The sequence below is a fragment of the Moschus berezovskii genome, chromosome 26, assembly GCF_049115385.1.
Source record: "Moschus berezovskii isolate FMDL1 chromosome 26, NW_MosBer_1.0, whole genome shotgun sequence".
Taxonomy (NCBI): domain Eukaryota; kingdom Metazoa; phylum Chordata; class Mammalia; order Artiodactyla; family Moschidae; genus Moschus; species Moschus berezovskii.
This window is the reverse complement of record NC_142485.1, coordinates 39295221-39319698: the sequence shown is the minus strand read 5'-3', so window position 1 is coordinate 39319698 and position 24478 is coordinate 39295221. Positions and strand designations below refer to the sequence as shown.

Here is a 24478-nt window from a genome sequence, read left to right as displayed (position 1 = left end):
TCTTCACAGTCCAGAACATCTGGCTCTGGGTGAGTGACCACACCATCACAGTTATCTGGGTCTTTATGATCTTTTTTGTACAGTTCTTCTGGGTATTCTTTCCATCTCTTCTTGATCTCTTCTGTTTTGTTAGACCTTTACCATTTCTGTCCTTTATTGTGCCATTTTTGGGTGAAATATTTCTAATTTTCTTGAAGTGATCTCAAGTCTTTCTCCTTCTTTCCTCTGTTTTTTGCATTGTCCATTGAAGAAGCCCTTATCTCTCCTTGCTATTCTGTGGAACTCTGCATTTAATTGGGTGTACCTTTCCCTTTCTCTCTTGCTGTTGCTTCTCTTCTTTCTTCAGCTTTTTGTAAAAGCTTCTCAGACAGCCACTTTGCCTTCTTGCTTTTCTTGTTCTTTGGGATGGTTTTGTTCACTGCCTCCTGCACAATATTACGAATCTCTGTCCATAGTTTTTCAAGCTCTCTGTTTACTAGATCTACTGCCTTGAATCTATTGGTCACCTCTGCTGTATATTCATAGGGGATTTGATTTAAGTCGTACCTGGCTGACCTACTGGTTTTCCCCACTTTCTTTAGTTTAAGCCTGAATTTCTCTATGAGAAGCTAATGATCTGAGCCACAATCAGCCCCAGGTCGGGTTTTTGCTGACTGTACAGCTTCTCCATCTTTGGCTACAGAGAATGTAATCATTCTGATTTTGGTATTGACCATCTGGTGATGTCCACGTGTAAAGTTGCCTCTTGTGTTGTTGAAAAAGGGTGTTTGCTATGACCGGTGTTTTCTCTTGACACAATTCTGTTAGCCTTTGCCCTGCTTCATTTTGTACTCCAAGGCCAAACTTGCTTGTTACTCCGGGTATCTCTTGCCTTCCTACTTCAGCACTCCAGTCTCCTGTGATGAGTAAGACATCTTTTTTGGTGTTAGTTCTGGAAGGTCTTCTAGGTCTTCATAGAACTGATCAGCTTCTTCGGCATCAGTGGTTGGAGCATAGACTTGAATTACTGTGATGTTTAATGTTTTGCCTTGGAAAAGAACCAAGATCATTCTGTCATTTTTGAGGTTGCAGCCAAGTACTACATTTGGACTTTTCTGTTGATTATGAGGGATTCTCCATTTCTTGTAAGGGATTTTTGCCTACAGTAGTAGATATAATGGTCATCTGAATTAAATTCACCCATTCCCATCCCTTTTAGTTCGCTGATTCCTGAGATGTTGATGTTATTCTTGCCATCTCCTGTTTGACCATGTCCAGTTTACCTTGATTCATGGACCTAACATTCCAGGATTCTATGAAACACTGTTCTTTACAGGATCAGATGTTACTTTGATCACCAGACAGATCCACAGCTGAATGTCATTTCTGCTTTGGTCCTGCTGCTTCATTCTTAGTGGAGCTATGAGTAGTGTTCTCTGCTCTTCCCCAGTAGCACATTGGACACCTCCCGAACTGGAGGACTCATCTTTCAGTGTCATATCTTTTTGCCTTTTTATACAGCTCATGGGATTCTCATGGCAAGTATACTGGATTGGTTTGCCATTCCCTCTTCCAGTGCATCACATTTTATCAGAACTCTCCACTTTCTCTGGTGGAGACATCTGTCTCCACTTGGAAATGTGTGTCCATATGGAGACATATGACTCATTTGTCTTGGGTGGCCCTACAGAACATGGCTCATAGCTTCACTGAGTTATGCAGGCCCTTTTAATCACAACAAGGCAGTGATCCATGAAGGGGCAATGCAGGAGATGCGGCTTCAATCCCTGGGTCAGGAAAACCCCCTGAGAAGGAAATGCCAACCCACTCCAGTTTTCTTGCCTAGGAAATCCCATGGACAGAGGAGCCTGGCAGGAGATAGTCTATGGGGTCGCAAAGAATCCATGGGACACGACTTAGTGATTAAATAACAAAGTGAATGTTTAAGAAAAAAAATTAGTTTAATTGGTTCTGATTCAGGAAGTGGCATTTAGTTCTTTTGATCCTTCAGAATGTTCTAACGATTTTATGGGGAATAGAGAGTTGAAGAACCTAATAAAAGCCGTGATAATTAGCCAGCACCAGTACCAAATAAGAAGAGACAATTTTTTTACTTTAAAAAAATCTTGCGCGTTCCATAGACACATTAGTTTCTATTCAAGAACAATTTGGGTTTATGCTATCATAATGAACCAAATTAATCTGCCTCACAGAGTGGTCCAGGCTACTTTAATGCTTTCAGTTCTCCTCTCTGCATTGTATTGGAAGTCCTGACCAGCAAGAAAATGTATGTACATAGATTGAGAAAGAAAGAAAGACAGCTGTCTATTTATATAAAACATGATTGTTTACATAGACAGTGTGAACATGTCTACAGAAAAACTACAGCTAGTAAGTTAAGCAAGATTACAGGTTACAAAGTCATTATACAAACTTTGGTTGTATTTCTGTTTACTAGCTATGAACACATGGAATTCCAATTTTTTAAAAAATGCCATTTATATTAGCAACCCCAGAACCTGAAATATTTAAGTCTGACAGAATATTTGCAGGATCTGTATACTGAAAACTCAGTTCAGTTCAGTTCAGTCGCTCAGTCGTGTCCGACTCTCTGCGACCCCATGAATCACAGCATGCCAGGCCTCCCTGTCCATCACCAACTCCCGGAGTTCACTCAAACTCATGGCCACAGAGTCGGTGATGCCATCCAGCCATCTCATTCTCGGTCGTCCCCCTCTCCTCCCACCCCCAACCTTTCCCAGCATCAGAGTCTTTTGAAGTGAGTCAACTCGTCACATGAGGTGGCCAAAGTATTGGAGTTTCAGCTTTAACATCAGTCCTTCCAATGAACACCCAGGATTGATCTCCCTTAGAATGGACTGGTTGGATCTCCTTGTGGTACAAGGGACTCTCAAGAGTCTTCTCCAACACCACAGTTCAAAAGCATCAATTCTTCGACGATCAGCCTTCTTCACAGTCCAACTCTCACATCCATACTTGACCACTGGAAAAACCATAGCCTTGACTAGACGGACCTTTGTTGGCAAAGTAATGTCTCTGCTTTTTAATATATTATCAAGGTTGGTCATAACTTTCCTTCCAAGGAGTAAGCGTCTTTTAATTTCATGGCTGCAATCAGCATCTGCACTGATTTTGGAGCCCAAAAAAATAAAGTCTGACACTGTTTCCACTGTTTTTCCATCTATTTCCCATGAAGTGATGGGACCAGATGCCATGATCTTTGTTTTCTGAATGTTGAGCTTCAAGCCAACCTTTTCACTCTCCACTTTCACTTTCATCAAGAGGCTTTTGAGTTCCTCTTCACTTTCTGCCATAAGGGTAGTGTCATCTGCATATCTGAGGTTATTGATATTTCTCCCAGCAGTCTTGATTCCAGCTTGTGCTTCTTCCAGCCCAGCATTCCTCATGATGTACTCTGCATATAAGTTAAATAAGCAACTTGACAATATACGGCCTTGACGCATTCCTTTTCCTATTTGGAACCAGTCAGTTGTTCCATGTACAGTTCTGACTGTTGCTTCCTGACCTGCATACAGGTTTCTCAAGAGGCAGGTCAGGTGGTCTGGGATTCCCATCTCTTTCAGAATGTTCTACAGTTTATTGTGATCCACACAGTCAAAGGCTTTAGCATAGTCAATAAAGCAGAAATACATGCTCTTCTGGAACTCTCTTGCTTTCTCCATGATCCAGCGGATGTTGGCAATTTGATCTCTGGTGCCTCTGCCTTTTCTAAAACCTGCTTGAACATCTGGAAGTTCAAGGTTCACATACTGCTGAAGCCTGGTTTGGAGAATTTTGAGCATGACTTTACTAGCATGTGAGATGAGTGCAATTGTGCGGTAGTTTGAGCATTCTTTGGCATTGCCTTTCTTTGGGATTGGGATCAAGACTGACCTTTTCCAGTCCTGTGGCCACTGCTGAGTTTTCCAAATTTGCTGGCATATTGAGTGAAGCACTTTCACAGCATCATCTTTCAAGATTTGAAATAGCTCAACTGGAATTCCATCACCTCCACTAGCTTTGTTCATAGTGATGCTTTCTAAGGCCCACTTGACTTCATATTCCAAGATGTCTGGCTCTAGGTCAGTGATCACGTTATCGTGACTGTCTTGGTCGTGAAGATCTTTTTTGTACAGTTCTTCTGTGTATTCTTGCCACCTCTTCTTAATATCTTCTGCTTCTGTTGGGTCCCTACCATTTCTGTCCTTTATCGAGCCCATCTTTGCATGAAATGTTCCCTTGGAATCTCGAATTTTCTTGAAGAGATCTCTTGTTTTTCCTATTCTGTTGTTTTCCTCTATTTCTTTGCATTGATCGCTGAGGAAGGCTTTCTTATCTCTCCTTGCTATTCTTTGGAACTCTGCATTCAGATGCTTATATCTTTCCTTTTCTCCTTTGCTTTTCGCCTCTCTTCTTTTCACAGCTATTTGTAAGGCCTCCTCAGCCATTTCACTTTTTTGCATTTCTTTTCCATGGGGATGGTCTTGGTCCCTGTCTCCTGAACAATGTCACGAACCTCCGTCCAGAGTTCATCAGGCACTCTATCTATCAGATCTAGTCCCTTAAATCTATTTCTCACTTCCACTGTATAATCATAAGGGATTTGATTTAGGTCATATCTGAATGGTCTAGTGGTTTTCCCTACTTTCTTTAATTTAAGTCTGAATTTGTCAATAAGGAGTTCATGATCTGAGCCACAGTCAGCTCCTGGTCTTGTTTTTGCTAACTGAATACAGCTTCTCCATCTTTGGCTGCAAAGAATATAATCAGTCTGATTTCGGGGTTGACCATCTGGTGATGTCCATGTGTAGAGTCTTCTCTTGTGTTGTTGGAAGAGGGTGTTTGCTATGACCAGTGTGTTCTCTTGACAAAACTCTATTAGCCTTTGCCCTGCTTCATTTCGTGCTCCAAGGCCATATTTGCCTGTTACTCCAGGTGTTTCTTGACTTCCTACTTTTGCATTCCAGTCCCCTATAATGAGAAGGACATCTTTTTTGGGTGTTAGTTCTAAAAGGTCTTGTAGGTCTCCATAGATCCGTTCAACTTCGGCTTCTTCAGCGTTACTGGTTGGGGCATACGCCTGGATTACTGTAATATTGAATGATTTGCCTTGGAAACGAACAGAAATCATTCTGTCGTTTTTAAGATTGCATCCAAGTACTTCATTTCGGACTCTTTTGTTGACCATGATGGCTACTCCATTTCTTCTAAGGGATTCCTGCCCACAGTAGTGGATATAATGGTCATCTGAGTTAAATTCACCCATTCCAGTCCATTTTAATTCACTGATTCCTAGAATGTCTATGTTCACTCTTGCCATCTCCTGTTTGACCACTTCCAATTTGCCTTGATTCATGGACCTAACATTCCAGGTTCCTATGCAATATTGCTCTTGACAGCACCGGACCTAGCTTCTATCACCAGTCACATCCACATCTGGGTATTGGTTTTGCTTTTGCTCCATCCCTTTATTCCTTCTAGAGTTATTTCTCCACTGATCTCCAGTAGCATACTGGGCACCTACCGACCTGGGGAATTCCTCATTCAGTATCCTATCATTTTGGCCTTTGATACTGTTCATGGGGTTCTCAAGGCAAGTATACTGAAGTGGTTTGCCATTCCCTTCTCCAGTGGACCACATTCGGCTGTGGTCCATGTGATCAGATCGACTAGTTTCCTGTGATTATGATTTCAGTGTGTCTGCCCTCTGATGCCCCCTAGCAATACTTACCGTCTTATTTGGGTTTCTCTTACCTTGGTCGTGGAAAATCTCTTCACAGCCGCTCCAGCAAAGTGCAGCCGCTGTACCTTACCTTGGACGAGGGGTATCTCCTCAAGGCCGCCCCTCCTGACCTTGAACGTGGAGTAGCTCCTTTTGGCCCTCCTGCACCCGCGCAGCCACCACCTGTTGGACGTGGGGCAGCTCCTCTCGGCAGCTGGCCCAGGTGGCGCAGACACAAGAGACGCCGGCCCCCGCGCCGCAGACGCGAGAGACGCTGGCCCCGGCACAACCAACCAGGCTAAGAGGCGCGGCCCAGAGGAGCTACCCATACTGAAAACTACAAAACACTTAAGAAAAAAATCTTTAAACACCTAAATAAAAGGAAATACATACTAGGTTTTTGAATTGGGAAGCTCAATATTTTTTTAACTCGTCATTTCTCCTTATTTTTTTTTAATTTTTTTATAATTTTATTGAATACAATACCATAAACATTAACAGTTAAAATATCACCAAATGAAAAAAATACTATAGAATACACAGTTGCAAAAATCTTCATTGTTATTTTACAACTGCCTTAAGCTGCAAAAAGAAAAAAAAACCCAATGCCTTACCTAAGTTATCCCTCTCTCAAAATAATGCCGTTTATATTATAAACCACGAACTCCCCATCAAAAGACAGGAACTGCTTTTGTTAATTCATATATATATATATATATATATATGACTGTATCACTTTGCTCTACACCTGAAACAAGCACAACACTATAAATAAAATATAGTACAATATATAATAAAAATAAGTAACAGACCTTTGGGGCTTTACACCGAGTTAGAGTTCCTATCAGAGGGATCACAGCACCACAGCCGCACTGAATCCTCAAGAAGGAGGCACACGAATGACTGGGTTACAAGAGTTACAGGAATGAGAGCTGCTCATTTCCCAGAAACTACAGCTCACAGAAAGCCAACAAAGGCACGAGATACAGACCATTCACTTATGAATGTGTAAAACTCAAGAAAGTCCACATCACTCCTACATGTCGAAAGTGCCTCAGAATTCACACAATACCAACTTTCTCATGGTTCTGGTTAAATTACATATACCAGTCTATAACAAATGGCAAAATCTGTAACTCTGTTCAAAGTTTTTAAAAATTACTTAAGAATAATTTCTTATATTTCTATGCCACCTTTATAGTTCTGGTTTCTCATTTCTTAATTAGTAAATTCAGCATGCAGGTTCTATCCCAGGCTAATTTATACACTTCTGGAAGAAACGGCCTCTTAAATCCACAGAGTGTTGAGGTGGGGAGCCCCCAACCATGTCAGATTCATTTCACATATAATATACATGTTTCAATCCATTCTCCCAAATTATCCCACCCTCGCCCTCTCCCACAGAGTCCAAAAGACTGCTCCACACATCCGAGTCTCTTCTGTTGTCTCATATACACGGTTATCATTATCCTCTTGCTATATTCCATATATATGTGTTAATATACTATATTGGTGTTTTTGTTTCTGGCTTACTTCGCTTTGTATAATAGGCTCCAGTTTCGTCCACCTCATTAGAACTAATTCAAATGTATTTTTTTTAATCCCTGAGTAGTACTCCATTGTGTAAATGTACCACAGCTTTCTTATCCATTCATCTGCGGATGGACATCTAGGTTGCTTCCATGTCCTGGCTATTATGAAACAGTGCTGCAATGATTTTGGATCAACTTCACTATCATTATTTGGAATTCTTTATCAGGTAGATTCCCTGTCTCTTCCTCTTTTGTTTGGGTTGGTGGGCGTTTATCCTGTTCCTTTATTTGCTGGGTATTTCTCTGCCTCTTCATCTTGCTTATATTGCTGTGTTTGGGGTGGCCTTTCCGTCTTCAGGCAGTTTGTGGAGTTCTCTTTATTGTGGAATTTCCTTGCTATGGGTGAGGTTGGAAGCGTGGCTTGTCAAGGTTCCCTGGTTAGGGAAGCTTGTGTCACTGTTCTGGTGGGTGGAGCTGGATTTCTTCTCTCTGGAGTGCAGTGAAGTGACTAATAATGAGTTATGAGATGTCAGTAGGTTTGGAGTGACTTTGGACAACCTGTATAGTCACTTCCAAGGTGGTTCCCTCAGTTTTAGCTTCTGTTTGCCGGTCTCTTCACTGTCTAATTTCCGCCCTGACACTAGGGGGTGGCGGTGGACACTTTTTAAGGCTCACTTGTTCAGTCCTGTTCTGGGAAGGGAGGAACACTGCAGAGAAATATCTCTGGTGTCTGTGGGGAGTGCTCGCAGTGTCCCAGCCACACTGGCTTTGCCCCCGCTCACGGCGTGTGTGCTGTCCCAGTCTACACTGCACAGGCTCTAAGTTGCTCTGCCGATAACTGTTAGAGGCCGGCACTGGATTGCATGCATGTCCCAGGTCTAAGCCACTCAGGTTCAGGTACTCGGGTACTCCACAAAAGCGCAGACTTGGTTGGGCCTGCGTTTTGTGCCTTCCCCGGACCGAGCAGCTCAAGTGACCAGGTGTTTGGCGAGCGCAGTCACTGCGACTTATCACCTCCCCGGCCCTCCCGCTCGGTTTTCTGTGTATACAACCGGCGCACCTTCTCAGGTGCAGAAACCCAAAAAGTCTTGGTTAACACTAAAGCCTGCCTGCAGATTGGTATCGGATGCCTCTCTGGGACCGCGATTGCCCCCTTCTGGCTCTGGCTGCCCTCCCCTGCCCATCTTGGCGGGGGATGAGCCGTCCACAGCCGGCTAGCTCTGCTCAGTCCTTTGTTCTTTGAGTGGGGCTGGCAGAGTCTTAAGTTAGGGCTTTTCGCAGGGTAGCTACCCCACAGTCTGCTCCGCTGTCTCCAGTCAGCTCCCCCAGACTGCCCTCGCAGCATTCAGGCCCAGTCCTCTCTCTGAGCAGTTCAGCCGGCTCCTCCCTGCCCAGGCCCCGCTTGTTAATGGTGGATGTGGGCGTCTGCTCTGCTTCTCTGCTGGGAGTTACCGTTGGACTCGTAAGCTGTGAGGTTTAATTATTTATTTCTTTTTCTCCCAGTTGGTTGTGTTGCCCTCTGAGGTTCCAAGGCTCGCCTCAGGCTCACCTGTGAGAGTGTTTCCTGGTTCTCGGAAACTTCTCTCTTTTTTTATGCCTCCTTTCCCGGGACGGGGCTCTGTCCCTACTTCTTTTGTCTCTCTTTTTTATCGTTTATGTTTTTTCCTACCTTCTCTTGAAGACAATAGGCTGCTTTTCTGGGTGCCTGATGTCCTCTGCCAGCATTCAGAAGTCGTTTTATGGACTTTACTCAGTGTTCAGTTGTTCTTTTGATGAATTTGTGGGGGAGAAAGTGGTCTCGCCGTCCTATTCCTCCGCCATCTTGTTTCAGCTCTCCTCATTTTTAAACTATAGAATCAGTGCAGTTCCAGTTACAGGTCCGTCAAGACGCTTTTGTAGACACTGACGAGCTGGTCCCAGGTGCAGCGCACTTCTGTGAGAGAGGCGCCATTACACGCTGGAGGCATCCAGCGAAGCGCAGGCCGCCCAGTCATGTCCGACTCTGCGGCCCTGTGGGCTGTGCAGGGGTCTGGGTGACTGGCAAAGGACTCTTTGTGCCGTTTTGGCAGTTCTTTCTTAAGGGTAAAATTACCCTGAATGTTTTCAGCACCAAATGTAATTTATGAGGCCTCTAATAGAAATGGCACTCCCTGATATGTTGTTTCCCAGCCCAGACTCTCTCCTGATATTTTATTTACATATTTCTAAATAAAATGCTTTTCCTGGTTTTTTTTTTTTTCTCATAGACATCATCTATAGCCATCCTCTGTGGAACAGTAGAATATGACTGTACAGCTTTCACTATGACGTACACATCCCCTCCCCATCTACCCAGTATGGTCTGGTTTTTGGTTATATATGCGTATAAATACACACTCATTCACATCTGCATACACACAGATGACTATGTGAATGCTGTTTAAGTTGCACCATGTTATATACTATGATGCTATTTCGTTTCTGGTAATTTTTGTTTTTCTTAAGCTAATCATTGACAGTCATTTTCATTACTCAGTTTTTTTTTTTTTTTCTATGCGCCTACTACTCTCACTGCAAAAATTTCTAAAAGCATTTTAGTTTTTTCTTCACAATTGTCTGCACACCAGATAATTTTCCAGTCCCATCTGTTTTTCTTGGGGTTCCCACCCATGAATCCCTTTGTTCTTCTGCTCCCTTTGAGACTGGTTCTCCCTTGGTCTCCCAAGAAGCTGGTATCCTAGGACTTCCCATCACTGTCATCCCAGGAATTCCCTTTGGTTTGTTTTGTTCTCTGTTTTCATACTAGAGGCTTTTATCCAATGAGGAGAAAGTCACATTTAATAATGAGGACTGAAAACCTGGTTGAAATCCTGTTTGCCTGAGTGTATAAATCTGATAAGGTGGAGGTGTTTGACAGAGGGAAGTCCACGTGTCATTATCTGCATATCTTTTTTTCCCTGAGCTGATTTGTTTCCCCAACAAATCATGGTTCTGTGCTCATGTTTTGGGGTGAGGGCTCTGCTGTAGAAGTTGTCCCTACTTCTCACCACTGCTCCCAGAAAGTCTGTCTGATTTTTGTCTTATTCCAGAATAGGGTGGGCAGGAGGTAGGAGATTTCTCTTTCCCATTCTGTTCTACACTGCATTTTCACAGGTTGCTAGTACCACTTTCCCTGCCTTACTGGTAATCTGTGGAAGGAATTTAACAGACTCCCTTTCTAGACATTTAAGCTTGAGTTACCACTTATCCACCTGCTTCACAACTTCAAAGCATCATCATGTTTTATCTTCCTTTTTCCCCATTCCTCTTAGTTCCATCGTTTTAGTTGAGGCTTACGAGATGGTAAAAATAAGTTATGCTCACTTTGCTCTGTTCAGTCATAGTAGGCTTCATTTTCTTCCTTGTGTCTGAGGCTCTTTTGGACCTGCATTTAATCTCAGAGCCATTGTCTGGCTTGGGTTCACTCTAGTTACAGTCTTCACCCTGTTCAAATGATGAGGTAGATATAAAATGAGAGAAAACTGTTTGGGTTTTGCCTGGTAATGGAATTAATTGCATTGTCAGTCCTACATTATGGGAAGCTCTGTGATCGTTAATTCTTAATCTAATAATAGAGCAAGAAAATGGGTCCTGTTTAAATCATCAACAGGGTTCAAGTTTTATGAGTAATAATTTTTTAAATGTTAGAAATATATTCATTTGCAGTGGATGCTGAAATAACTCAGCCCTCATTTTAAGGGCTGTATTCATGGGATTTGGTCCTCTGTATTCATGCAGCCCCATTCTTGCTTTGGATGGCTTCTCAATTATTTTCATTCTTTCATATTTATTATGAGAAATACATGCCCAGTTAACCTTTTATTTGTTTATTTAGTACTGACATTTATTTATTTACTATTTTTACCTATTTATTTGCTCTGGGTCTTCATTGCTGCACATATGATCTTCACTTTTCCTTGCAGCAAGCAAAATCTTTAGTTGCAGCATGCTAACTCTCAGTTGTGACATGTGGGATCTAGTTACCTGACCAAGGATCAAACCCGGAAGCATGGAGTCTTAGCCACTGGACAACCAGGGAAGTCCCTAACCTTTTATTTTTAACTAAACCTGCAGCCTTAACTGCCATTTTAAAGAGTAGATTTTCCTTCTTTGAATACTCTACTAAGGTAAAGATAAATCTAGCTAATGAAAACACTAAAGCAAAAAATTTACACTCTTAAAAAAAATGTACACTCTGATGATTTCATTACAATCAAATTAATGTTTTCTGCTATCTCTGTACAATACTCCTTCCTTGGACGCCTACATAAATTTATTAATTTACTCACCAAAATGTTACTGTAGATGCCTGATGGTTTTATTTTCAAAATATTTAGAAAGGGACAGATTCAGAGAACGTAAATTTTCTCCCAGCGATTGTTTAAGTCAGTTGACGTTTTAATGTGGCTTACATTTGAACTCAAATTCCAAAGCCAGTTTTAAGGCTGGTTCCCTGGATTCTCTCATTGCAGTGTTGTGTTTCTCACTGTGCTGCTCTTCCACATGCTTCATGTCGGAAATGAAATGATTTTGAAACTTTCCACAGTTTATTTCCCGGGCTAATCATATGAGTTTGTAGGGAGCTAATGTGTCTCTGTAAATGATAACATACATTGACCGATAAAAGTAAGGCAAACAGTATGTTACTGCAGTGGGTTATTTTAACCACCCATAAAGAACTGTGTACAAACATGATTTCAATGTAGAGTTATAAATTTTCTAATACCTTCTTTCATTGAATTAATATATTAAGTTTGTTTTTTTTTTTTTTTTTTTTGAAACATTGGTTATGCAGTAAAAATCAGGGGGAAAGAAAAAGAGAATTCAATGACAAAATGCCCAGGTACACACAGATCTGTTTGAAGATTAGGGTCCCTGAGAACCCAACTCGTTGCTTTCTCTCTAATGGAGCAGATTTTCTCTGCTTTTTTTAATGCACTCCCATTGTGTCCATGTGAGCCCCACGCCGTGGGCTGTGTGTTCCGTCTTCCCTGATGTGCCTTCTTACTGTCCTCTCCAGCAGTTGTGCTTGCATTGTGTCCTTGGCACACAGGGCTAGAAACAGGGTATGCTGGCCTCCCTTCCCTACCGTGTGGAGCCGCCGACCCTGCTTTCTTACTGCCTCTTCCGAAGCTTCCTCTACTGCAGCCAAAAGGAAGCGCCTGCTTCAGTGCTGTCCTGACACGTGGTCTCCTCCCTGTGCTGAGATGCCTCCTCCTCTCTCACCCTGTCTCTGCCTTTGCCTCGTGAATTTCAGTGTCAGTGTCAGCCCCTCTGTGGACCCTGTCTTGGCTCTCCTGGCCTGAGCTAGTTTGCTTCCTTTTGTAAGTGTGCCCAGCACTGCTTTGGAGAAACCAGCGTTTGTGGTTTCCCCTCATGCCTTCTGCAGTAGGGTAAATCCTTCTAGGTCTGGGTTTGGATTTCCAGGACCCAGCTTGGTAGGCTGTCAATAAGTTGTTCACAGATGAATGGATGGTGAGCAGAAAGAAATGGCTGTTGAATAAGTAAATGCATCTGTTCAAAGTAAGATCTGGGGCAGTGCTGAGAATGGCCATTCAGACCCTATATTCCGTTCTTTATTCCACCGTCATACTCACTTTGTCTTAGAAACAAAGTAAAATGCTGTCCCATGATGGATAGGTACTAGGTTTAATATTAAAAAGGAGATATTTCAGACTGATATTCCATGGATGGTTCCGAAGTTTAGGAACTACCCAAAAGGAAGATTTAGACTTCATTCCTAGTAAATCTGCGAAAAACCCTTAAACTTTACGTCACAACTCTAGAGAAATAGAATGAATTCACTGACCGCAGGAAAGAAGGAGATTGCAGACAAAAAGACACGTGGGAGTTACGTGATTCAGTTTGTTTATTTTAGTTGTAGAATTCACACAGATACTCAGGGAGTTTGGTCATAGAGATGAGTGCAGAATCTCAAATGCTGAAGTAAAAACAAAAGCATTGTTTTGATTATTATAAAATGTGTCGGTTCTGATGATGAAAGCTTGTTTATGATATGAGACATTTTACTCTTCTGAAGGGTGAGAAGGATTTCCCCATGTGTTATGGAAAACTTCTCCTAAAGGTATTAGCAAATGATAGAAATAAAGTTACACCCCAGAAGTTTTGCTCTTTGAAATTAGGTTTATGATCTATCTTCTCCAAATATATGGAATTTTTTAATTAATAAGATTCTGTGTTATTTGCTTAAGATTGTCTGTAACAACTGTCTCAATTGGAAACTGGAATTTAGGAAGATATAGTGTTTCATATCTTTAGAAGTAGGGTGGTGTTCAGTATTTGGCCTCACTAAGATATGATAATAACCCAGGCTTCTAGCCATCCAGAGATGTTTTTCCTTAAACAAGTATTCGTTAATATTTGTAACATTTACACAGCCTGAAGATTCTGATAGCCCTTCAGTGTTCAAGATGCTTCAGATCCATGCAGTGTGTAGTTACTGCTGGGGTTTGTTTGTTTTGTTTTCATTTTGCTGTATCCTTAAAGTGGCTTATTGTCCACTGAAAGCCTGATAGGTTTATTAAAAGTGCTCTGCTTCTTCTGTCACTTACAGGTACTGTGGTCTTTGGAAATGGGTCACTGGATTTCCGAGGAACCATTTGAACTGTCTAACTACTTCCCTGCAGCTCCTGTAAGTCACACATTATTTTATGATGATAAGTGCAATTTGGTATTTTTAGGAAATTATTATTGGCATATATACGTACTCAAGTTTTTAAAATTAAATCAATAGCAATTATGCTTATAATTAAAATGACACATTTGCAGACGTTAACACATTTTGTCTATTTGTGAGAATAAATATGAGACCATTCCTCAAAAAGTTGTGAGAAATGTAATCCAAAAACATTTAATTATGAAAGTCCTTAGGATTGAGAAACACAAAAATGAAAGAAGACAAGATTCTTGAGAAAGTGCTATTATATCTTGCTTACTGCTTCAAATAGCAATGCTGTTACTGTTAACAGATAGAACTGATAGGTATAAAAATTGCAGCGTGCTAGCCTTATGATGTTTTCTAAAACTTAGCTTCAACTTTACTGATTTTCTGGTATTTCAAATTCTCAGTGGGAAAGTTCCAGGTTCCAGTGTTTTTAAAGATGAATAAGTAGGTAATTTCAGGTTTGTTTGGAAGTCAGATTGTGCAGAAGTTGGCTTTTGTTTTGAAATGTTAACTGGTTTGTAACAGATTATTCTTTCAAAAGATTATGCCTGAAAGATAATTGATGATCTGTAATCTGCGACCTGTCTCCAGGTTTTTCAGCTGTTTGAGAATGCCATGTGACTGTCACATAGTAAGAAATTGAACTCTGCCTTCCCGAGGCTTATTTAGTTATTGTTTCTGTTTCCGATTTTGACATTGCTGGTTTGATTTGGTCTTGGCTTTATAAATGTTTTCTTAAGAAGAGGAAAAATTCCTTTCAGCAAGACATGTTGTTTGAAATACCAGGTAAGGAGTTGAAGTGTGAGGTAAAGATGCAGATTCCCTCCATTCTCTGCCGTGAGAGAGTGTATGTAACACTGAGTAACATGGTCATGTTTATCTTTGAAATTCACCTTATCTGCCTACGTGGACAAGTGCTGTAAATTAAGTGTGTTGTTGCCAATTTTTCCTGTATTTTCATTTCCCCACCTTGGCATCTGTCATATGGTCATTGAGATATCATGAAAACGTATGGTTTCTTCTGAAGCAGGGATATTTTCTTACTATCAGATGTTTTTTAGCCTGGTACAAAGCCGTGTATACAGTCAACCTCTGTTAAATTTACAGTGCCTTCTTACACATACTGAGAGCAGCTCTTCTGAGATGGGAGGTTATTTACTTGTTAATGTATTTGTTGGGAAGGTACAGCATGGTGGGAAATGTGTTCAGAGTCTCTCAGCAACACCTAGGTGTTATGAAACTAAGTTGGGAAAGGGGAGGTGTGGGGGTGAAATAAATTAGATAAGAAAAAATATAGTGGTAGAACAGTATAAGGTGAGACAGACACAGGTAAACGCTGGCTGCAGACTTGGCTCTAAGTTTCCTAACATCTGACTCAAACGGGAATATATGAGAAATGGCTTCCAAATTATGGCGCATTACACAAATGTTATTAGTATTAATTGTATCCTGGCACTTCAACAGAGTTAAAACTCTAGGAGTTTTCACAGTCCTGAGCTTAAATCTGTGCTCTCAAAATATTCTGTAAATATTTGCATATACTATTATATAAATATCAGATTTTGGTTTTGCACTCAAGAACATTTTTTTTAAAAGCGACTTCACTTTCACTTTTCACTTTCACACACTGGAGAAGGAAATGGCAACTCACTCCAGTGTTCTTGCCTGGAGAATCCCAGGGATGAGGGAGCCTGGTGGGCTTCCGTCTACGGGGTCACAGAGTCGGACACGACTGAAGTGACTTAGCAGCAGCAGCAGCAGCAGTGGTTTAAGTTTAGTAGGATTTAAGTTATTGTTACTGATACAAATTGTGTTTTTCCCCTGCTAACTTGTGGGGTGAATCTAGCTTGAGAAGTATAGCTTTGTAAGTGTTTCAAATGGAAAGATTTTCTCAACCACAAACTACATTGTAGTCTACTTCCCTAAAATATATCTTGGTAGAAGAGAAACAAGACTTCTGTTCTAGTGTAATAAGTAAAAGATAGGAAAGCCTGTTTGTCATGAAATTAAATGTATAATTTTCTTCATTAAAAATCAAGATTTTCCTTGTCATGAAGCACAGTCATTTGTTTCAGAATCAAATTACAATGCTGTAAATATTATCATAAAAGTTAAATGTGGTCATCTCACCTAATAAGTTATGTTTATACCTTCATATTTAACAGCAAGGCAGGAAAAAAATAGTACAATCTTCATATATACTAAAAGAACACATGTTCCTATTAATAATTTCAGAGATCCTGAAAGTTTTCACCATGGAAACTTTGAAATATATATATTTGAGCATTAACTTAAAACTAAACTGTCAATACACACGTAAATATGCTGTTCTCAAAATGAAAATTTAAAGCTCCTAAGAGGAGGCATAAAAATGCATTAGCTATGTTTTTCCTTCTTCAAATATTAAAACTACTAATAACCACTTCTCACAAAAATCCCTGAATATATAATGTATTTTTATGGCTTGCAGAATTTTTTCTTCCTTTTAATTATGATAGCAGTGCTGAATTCAGGACATATAGATATTTACACAGTCTATAAACAGTGCTTGGAAAAATGCAGTTCCAAGGTTATCTCTACTATACGGCATAAGTGTTCTGTTTTCCAGTTATTTACTGATCAACTCGCACATAACATTCTTGGTTGTGACAACAGAGTCTGTAAATTGTCAGTCTCATTCGCTAGCTTAGATTTATCTTCCCGAAGGCTTTCTGCCAGGTCACCACACCAGGCTGTGGCTTGTCTGGGGTTGTGCGTCGGTTCACTGAGCGATGCAGGTTCAAGGGGTAAACCTCACAGGGCTCGCACTGGGAGCTCACGGGTCCCTTCCACACCGAGAGCAGGCAGTTCGTCCAAGCTGGATGCAGAGACAGCGTGTAGTCTTTTAGTGCTTTGGGAGCAAGTCTCTGGAAACAGGGCAAGACATTGTCCCTCAGGTGTGTGCCAGAGTTTAAAAATCTGCTGGACGGATCATCATGGTCGTGGCCTTGAGTGAGTAGCCCGAGCCCTTCCAGTAGTACCACTTAATACCGTTGAACTTATTTGTGTTCTGCCTTTGTGGGTAGTACATTCCATTCAGGTTGGAAGGACCACAGGCATCAAACCACCAGCCTGTGAAAGGGAAGCACAGAAGGAATTAGGAGCCAGGCAGCCCTGACTGTCCCACCGTTGAGTGGGAAATACCAGCTCTTCAGAGAGTCGCATCCCAGGCCTGAGAAGCGCGCGCCCAGGGCCGCTCTTGAGCATGGGGAGAGCCGCTTGGCAGGTGGGGAGCGTGGCTCTCCACCTCTGCGCTGGTTGGACTGTGGCTCCCTAAGGCACACGTTCTTAGGAGCTTCCTTACTCCTCTGTGCTGTGGGGAAGGGCCAGTCACCCACCGACATGGCTAGGAGAGCCAGGGCACGGCTGAAAGTGGGGAAGGGTCAGAACCTGGAGAATGGGTGGGTGGGTCTCATGGGGCCAGGCTCACCATCCATCCTGTCCCAGCCACACGGTGGACCAGACTGATTCAGGCTGCCCTCCCGCTAACAAAGTCTTCTGGTTGAAAGCGTAACCCCAGATTTTAAGTACTCAGTGGAGCTAGATAAAAAGCAAATCTTCAAGTTCCAGAAACAAAAAGGAAATTTAAGGCTGTAGTGGTGTGTGCCCTAAAGTAAAGTTGGGGTCTCGGGGGCGTCCACACCTACACCTGAAGGACTAGTCTGGGGCAGCGCCATTCCCCAGAGGCCTTGGGTTTGTGAGGGGAGGAGTGACCTCGATCTACATGCCTTAATCCAGATAAATCTTCATATCGTGTTGGGAGGACATACACAGTATGATGCCATTTGTATAAAATTTTAAAATACAGAAAAAAATAACTATTCTTGATATCTCCAAACCTAGTAAAAGAAATAACGTGACCATTACCTCAGGGGCAGGTATTGGTAGGGCCTGTTTTATTTCTTTAAAAGTATTCTGGTGCATATATTCTATTCTGATATTGACATGCTGCTCTGTGGTCACCAGTTATTCCATCCAGATGCCCAGATTCTTTCCGAGGGGTAACAGCTCTGTTACTCGATTCCGATTAATGTTGATTTGATAAGATGTTTGCACGTGAGGCTCATAACCCTTCGTAACATTCAGGAATATTGCACACTTATGAGTCTGTCCATCCCAGAGCCTGCTGTCTGACCCAGCTTTGAATTTACTACACGTGCAAAAGTCTAGCTGGCTTCTCCGTGGTCCAGACCACAGCCTGGAATCTGACCTCTACACTCTCTCTTGGGCTGCGATTCGTCTCTCCTGTCTGCTTTCCACTTCCACTCTCAGCCCTAAATCTTAATCTGAGTAAATAAATATGTTGTTTCCTTGGTTATTAATGCACTGATACTCTCCTGAGTAGCTCCTGACATTCGGGTGGTCTGAAAACCACTGTCGCCTGAGTGGACAGCTGGGCTCAGTGTGGGAATGGCAAACAGGAAGGATTCCAAGGGCTCACTCCCCCACCCCCTTCCCCTGGTTGGCTTTAAAAAGGATTATTATGGTCGATGGGGGAGACAGGCAGCTTTTACACAATCCACATAATAGCCTTCTCTGGTTGAAATAATTACTGAAGTGGGCCTGGCTAATAAGGAAGGCTTATGTTACCACCATGTATTTATACATAAAACACATTCTCTAAGGAACTGTAAGGCTGAGCTTCTTAATGGAGCCTCCATCTCTCAGTATCACTGAGAGACTTGAAAATTACTTTATTTCAAATTATTTTCTTAAATAAATCCTTTTGCCTGTAAACAGTTCTTAACTGCAGTGCTAACATATGGTAAGTTTAGATCCTTTACTTGTTGACGCAGCTCCTCATATTTGTAAGATTTATTGACCTCAGCTCTTTCCTCTGGTTTTCCTGGGTGAGTAATGAATGAATTTTTGGTGATACAATTCATGGCCTCTAAAAATTAAGCACTGCCAGTTTCCTGTTTGCCTCTACATTTAGTCTGCACTGTTGGCAGAATTTTCGTTGCTCATTTCAATCTTTCAGTGTTTTTAAGAACTAGCTGTGACAGCATTTGCCAGACTTTTTTCTGGTCTCAGTCACAATTAACTGGCTCTGGTTATTCCACCTTAAAACTTTAGGAATCAGAAGAATAGGTTTTCTAACAGTTGGTCCCTATCACTAAACTCTGACATGCTTCTGAGAACTCATCTAGCCATTTAAGTGACTGTTATATCAGATTTGTTTATGAATGTGGTTTCTTTTTTATTTTAAGAGATCTAACATGGAAGGTATCAATAGAAGGCAAGAACAGCCTGAAAATAAAGGCCTTAATTTAAACTGGACTATCATTCATTTTAATTTGATGCACAGAAAAGGAGGTTGTTTAGTTTCTGTGCATTATAAGTGTTTGCTATATATTAATGCCATCTTTAAAAATAAGCTGAAAAATTCTTGTTTGAACTATATATTATTCATTGGAAACATTCCTATACTAATGAATCCACATCACTGCTTTGTTGCCATTTCGAATTCTTAAATGAAGTGACTTAGCAGCAGCAACCTTTCTAATAAAGCAAAATGGAATTAAACCATCTTTCCAACATCTGATATTCAGCACAAGCTCAGGAGAGCTTGCTCGGGGTCACATGGCCCCTCTCCCTGCCAGGGCCAGGTCCTGAGGAGACACAGTTGGCCTGGCGACAATTCTAGCTCCGTATCACATTCGTGCGTAAAACTCAACAATCCAAAAAAGCGAAAAACAAACCTCCCTGCATTGAGCAAGTCCATCTAGTTATGAAATTTGGACACTGTCACCGATCACAGGTTGCAGTCCCAATAGCCAACCTTTCACTCTCTGAAACCCTTCCTTGCCAACACAAATAGGAAGAGAGAAAAGTCCTCCCACCTCCTGTGAGCATTTGTGAGCATTTGCAAATGCATTTGTCGTTGTCTGCATCCTTCGTGCTAAAATCATTTCCTGGCTGGCTTATGCTGCTTATTTTGCCGGCTGTCCCCGTGAGGCCTTTAAGGTGAATCCTGTGAGCATGCAAAGAAAAATAGAAAAAAAAAAAGCAAAACATAATTGGCTTGGGTGGTTGATTTATCATAGTGGAAAGTTTTTTACGATGAAGAATTTCATTCTACAGAAGTGCGTGCTATGCCGGTTAGTGCACTAATGCATACCCAGGACAAAATGTTTTTGTGCTGGTATAAACAGGAACCAACTTATCATCAAACCCTTAGGCAGAGAGGAATGTTTTCATGAAACCTTCACCGCGTATCATTTGCACAAGCATCAGCAGTGACTTCGGGGCCCCATAATTTATTTTCCTGCTGCTTTCAGATAAACAAAAGAGGGGAAAATACGTTGTGAGGGGATCCTCTTTCCATATCATGGAAATAGTAATCAAAGTCCCGAGATGACCGGTGGGGGTGGGGAGGGCAGCAGACCAGGAGGGACCATTGCACTTGGTGTAGAAGTCTGGTGAGCCACATAGAAAACAACGCCTGTAGTTGCTTGGACTCATTTCTGAATAGTATTGTAAAAAACCTGCCAGACTTTGAGAAACAATAAGCATACTATTCATTAGACTCTAGATGATGGCCCAGGCTTTTTGTTCAGTCGCCAAACTGTGTCCAGCTCTTTGCAACCCCATGGACTGCAGCACGCCAGGCTTCCCTGTCCCTCACCATCTCCAGAGTTTGCCCAAGTTCATGTCCATCAAGTCGGTAATGTTAGCCAACCATCTCATCCTCTGTCGTCCCCTTCTCCTCGTATCAGGGTCTTTCTCAGTGAGTCAGCTTATCGCATCAGGTGGCCAAAGTATTGGAGCTTCAGTTTCAGCGTCAGTCCTTCCAGTGAATATTCAGGGTTGATTTCCTTTAGGATGGACTGGTTGGATCTCCTTGCAGCCCAAGGGATTCTCAAGTCTTTTTCAGCACCACAGTTCAAAAGCATCAATTCTTTTGCACTCTGGCTTTTAGGAGCTCGCAAAAAATCTGGCTTCCCCCAGCAGCATGCCTGCCCAGGAGGAGGGGAGAAGGGCCTGGGGGCTGTGTGCCCTGCTCCAGGGGAGCCCAGGCCAGGGAAGCAGGGTCCAGGGGACGTGAGAGCCTGCGCCGAGCCTGTATCACCATGTGGGCCTTGGGGCCGGGGTCGCTGAGTTTCCCATCCTGGGGACGCTCCTGTTCTCTAAGCCCCCCACACGCGACTGGTCTTGCGAACACCAGCTCATGTGTACTGGCAACTATCTTGGAAGGAGTAGAATTTCTTGAAATTCATTTTGGAACAGAAGGTGGAGCTGGGAGGAAAGGTTGGCCAGGGGCCTGTCTCTCAGCGCCCAAACCCACACGTGAGTACCAGTGTCCTGAACAGCCCCGAGGTGGGTGTGCAGCACCCCCAGTCTCACAGGTAGGACGGCTGAGGTCAGAGAAAGGAACTCACCCAGAGTCACCTGCCGTACGTGGCAGAATGGGAACTGGCCGCGGCTGCCCCTCCGTTAGGGCTCCACGCCAGGGCACCCAGAGTGTGGTTATGGAGGAAGCCATTGGGGGCACCTGGGACCTTACCCAGTAGGTTCCATAAAGCATTACCCCTGAGTAACTTCTGTGTTAGTAACTCAGATTTTTTAATTGTTTTTAATATTGTAACTCTGGAAGCCTCATCACAAAACGTACTGAATTTCTTGACTTCAGGCCCCTCTTGTATTTTGGTCATGACCCCGGGCTCTGGCACAACCTCTGTATACCTGGTGTAACATGTTCATGTCAGTTCTGCTCATCTCTGGGGTTTTGAAGCACTTTCAACTTTTTTTCTTAAACTTTTGTATTTGGGGTTTAGCCAGTTAACAATGTTGTAGTAGTTTCAGGGGACAGCAAAGGCACTCGGCCATCCATGCACATGTGTCCATGCTCCCCTTCCGTCCAGGCTGCCACATAACAGGACTTAAATGTCTATCCTGGCCCATCTCATTCATCGCTGGCAGGACTGAGATGAATGACTCCCTTTAGATCCTTCTGTTGTGTGGCCCACTGGTTAAAGTTGGCTTTTTTCAAAACTTTATCAAGAATAGCCACATTCTCAAAATTGCTTTAAATTGGTACCATTGCTTTTATACCACAGTGGAATGGTGAGAGAGGTAATGCCAGTATTTAATAATTAAATCTTAGTGTTTGTATGGAGCTGCCAGAGTGTTGGTGTATGTGTGCTCAGTCACTTCAGTCATGTCCAACTTTTTGTGACCCTATGGACTGTAGCCTGCCAGGATCCTCTGGATTCTCCAGGCAAGAATACTGGAGCCGGTTGCCATTTCCTTCTCCAGGGGATTTTCCCAGCCCAGGGATCGAACCCACATCTCTTACATCTCCTGCATTGGTAGGCAGTTCTTTACCACAAAAGTGACCAATTCTTAAGGTTGAATATACAAATAGTTCTTAGTTTTAGTAGAAAGAATCGTATTCTATTGATGTACTTATACATTCCTATAACGTGTATTCTTTTCAGTTTTCTAACATTTGGGAAAAATTCCTTTAGTAAAAAACAACTACTACATGTAGTTGGCGTTCTGAAATATCTATAGTTATTTTAAGTTTTAGTCACATCCCAGTTTTCTTATCACATTGACATGTTTTATCAGGATAATAATTTTTTCAATGTAGTATCTGCCCTATAATCTCAAGTAAATTAAACTGAGCTTTAAACAAACATGGGCTTTTTTACATCATGTATCTAAAAATTGATTGCGTTTCTAAAGGAAATATCTGTTAAGAACCATCAGAGTTTAAAATATTTTTATAATGTCAGCATACAAGGGTAATGACCCATTCTGTAAAATCTTCTTATATAAATAGTCTAATCCTTAATTTTGTGTTCTTTCTTTCTTTTTAATTTCTCTGTTGTAGAGTTCTAACTGTTGCCAGTTGAAAAAATATTTAGCTTGGAGGTAAAACAGTGACCAGCCACTCATGTCTAAAACTGCATTGAGTTTTTGATCTCTTTAGAGTCCCCTTGGGGCTGCACTGCAGCCCAGACACCTATCTTTTCACTCATCTGAATCCCTGTCCACCCTGGGCAGCCCGGCTCTGTGTGTGATGAGAGCCAATCACTGACTTTTTAGAAGTCATGTCAAAGCTTGTCAGACACGATGTTTTCAGAAACGCTTCTGAATTTTGGTCCACCGTTCAGCAGGACACTGGACATCGTGCATTTCTAAGGTAGTTGTCAGCACTGGCTTTCAGCCCGTTTTTTTTTTGAGCTGTCCATTGAGACCTCCCCGAGAAGCCAGCTCAAGGACTTTAAAAATCACAGGGTTTGTTTTTTTTCCCAAACTACTAAGGTCTTGGAATTTTCATTGAGCAGAGGGTCTGAATTGGGTATCAGTGGAATTCAGCCAGGACTGCAGGCCAGCTGACATCTGTCTCCTGTGACACTGCTGTGGAACTTCTCTTTGGTCTGACATCAGAGTAGGTGTTTGACGTGTGCCCAGCGGCCACCGGAACTGCGCCTCTTCCCACTCTTCACCAGCCTGTGCCCTCTAGCCTCCCTCAGGGTATGCTGGCACCTGACCCCTTGTGTTGTGTCTTCCCAGACCAGTTCCTGGTTCACCTGCAGGCACCCCATCCCTCTGGGCCCCGCCAGCGACAGGCATCCTGAGCCCCTGTGTGACAGCAAGATACCCCAACCTCTGCACTGCCCTGGCCTCACACAGCAGCGTGCAGGGCCCCTTTGCTTTGCCTCCACTCTCAGGCCATTCTAGCGCCAAAGAGCCAATTCCCACTCAGAACTGTCCGTGCTTTTCTTGGAACATTCGAGATTAGCTCCGCCAACTAGGTGGGAGGACGCAAATACTGAGGCCGTGCTGCGAACCGGCCCGTCTTCCTGCAGCCCAGGGCAGAGGACCCAGCTGCCCAACCACCCAGCTAGTCATGCCTCTCTTGAGCTTGGAATTCATCCTCAGTTTGGGATGGAACGCAGCAACCGAATGTGGTTGAATTTCACAAAGATAGATTTAACTTTTAAAACCTTTTGGAGGGAAACAGCATACTCATACATCTGCTAGGCTTCCCTGTGGCTCAGATGGTAAAGAATCTGCCTGCCAAATGCAGGAGACCCGAGTTCAGTTTCTGGATTGGGAAGATCTCCTGGAGAAGGGAATGGCTACTCATTCCAGTGTCCTGGCCTGGAGAATTCCATGGACAGAGGAGCCTGGCAGGCTACAGTCCATGGGGTCTCAGAGTCAGACATGACTGAGCAACTCACACACACATACATCTGCTGTGTTATTGGCATGAAATTTTACAATAAGGACACAACATTCATTGATTCTGCAAATAATTACCTGCCAGGCAGGGTTCGTCTGTGCTCTGAGGATACACAGCAGACACAGTGGGCACAATTCCGTCTCATAAAGCTCCCCTTGTATCATTAGAATGTTAAAACTAGCGACACTTGCCTAAGGGCAGCAAAGAACTCTGAGAGACAAGCTGCTTTTCCCCATTAAGGTAGCCTGTGAGTCATTCAGATTCCGGTTAATGCAGTGGGGTTC

At 42.6% G+C, this 24478-nt stretch overlaps 2 protein-coding genes across 8 annotated transcripts in view; one reads left to right on the top strand and one right to left on the bottom strand.

The window, feature by feature from the left end:
• The window catches only part of MCPH1 (microcephalin 1), a 236353-nt gene that overhangs the window by 86213 nt on the left and 125662 nt on the right, over nucleotides 1–24478 (top strand). For all 6 annotated transcript variants that reach the window (XM_055416327.2, XM_088832541.1, XM_088832542.1 and 3 more), the window contains one exon: nucleotides 13847–13924. In XM_055416327.2, coding sequence (XP_055272302.2) covers nucleotides 13847–13924 — 78 coding nt within the window. The remainder of the gene's footprint in view (nucleotides 1–13846; nucleotides 13925–24478) is intronic.
• Nucleotides 14313–24478, bottom strand: part of ANGPT2 (angiopoietin 2) — a 58370-nt gene continuing 48204 nt past the window's right edge. For both annotated transcript variants that reach the window (XM_055416333.2, XM_055416331.2), the window contains 2 exons: nucleotides 19840–19970; nucleotides 14313–17068 (listed from right to left, as the gene is read on the bottom strand). In XM_055416333.2, coding sequence (XP_055272308.1) covers nucleotides 16908–17068; nucleotides 19840–19970 — 292 coding nt within the window. In that variant the 3' untranslated portion in view covers nucleotides 14313–16907. The remainder of the gene's footprint in view (nucleotides 17069–19839; nucleotides 19971–24478) is intronic.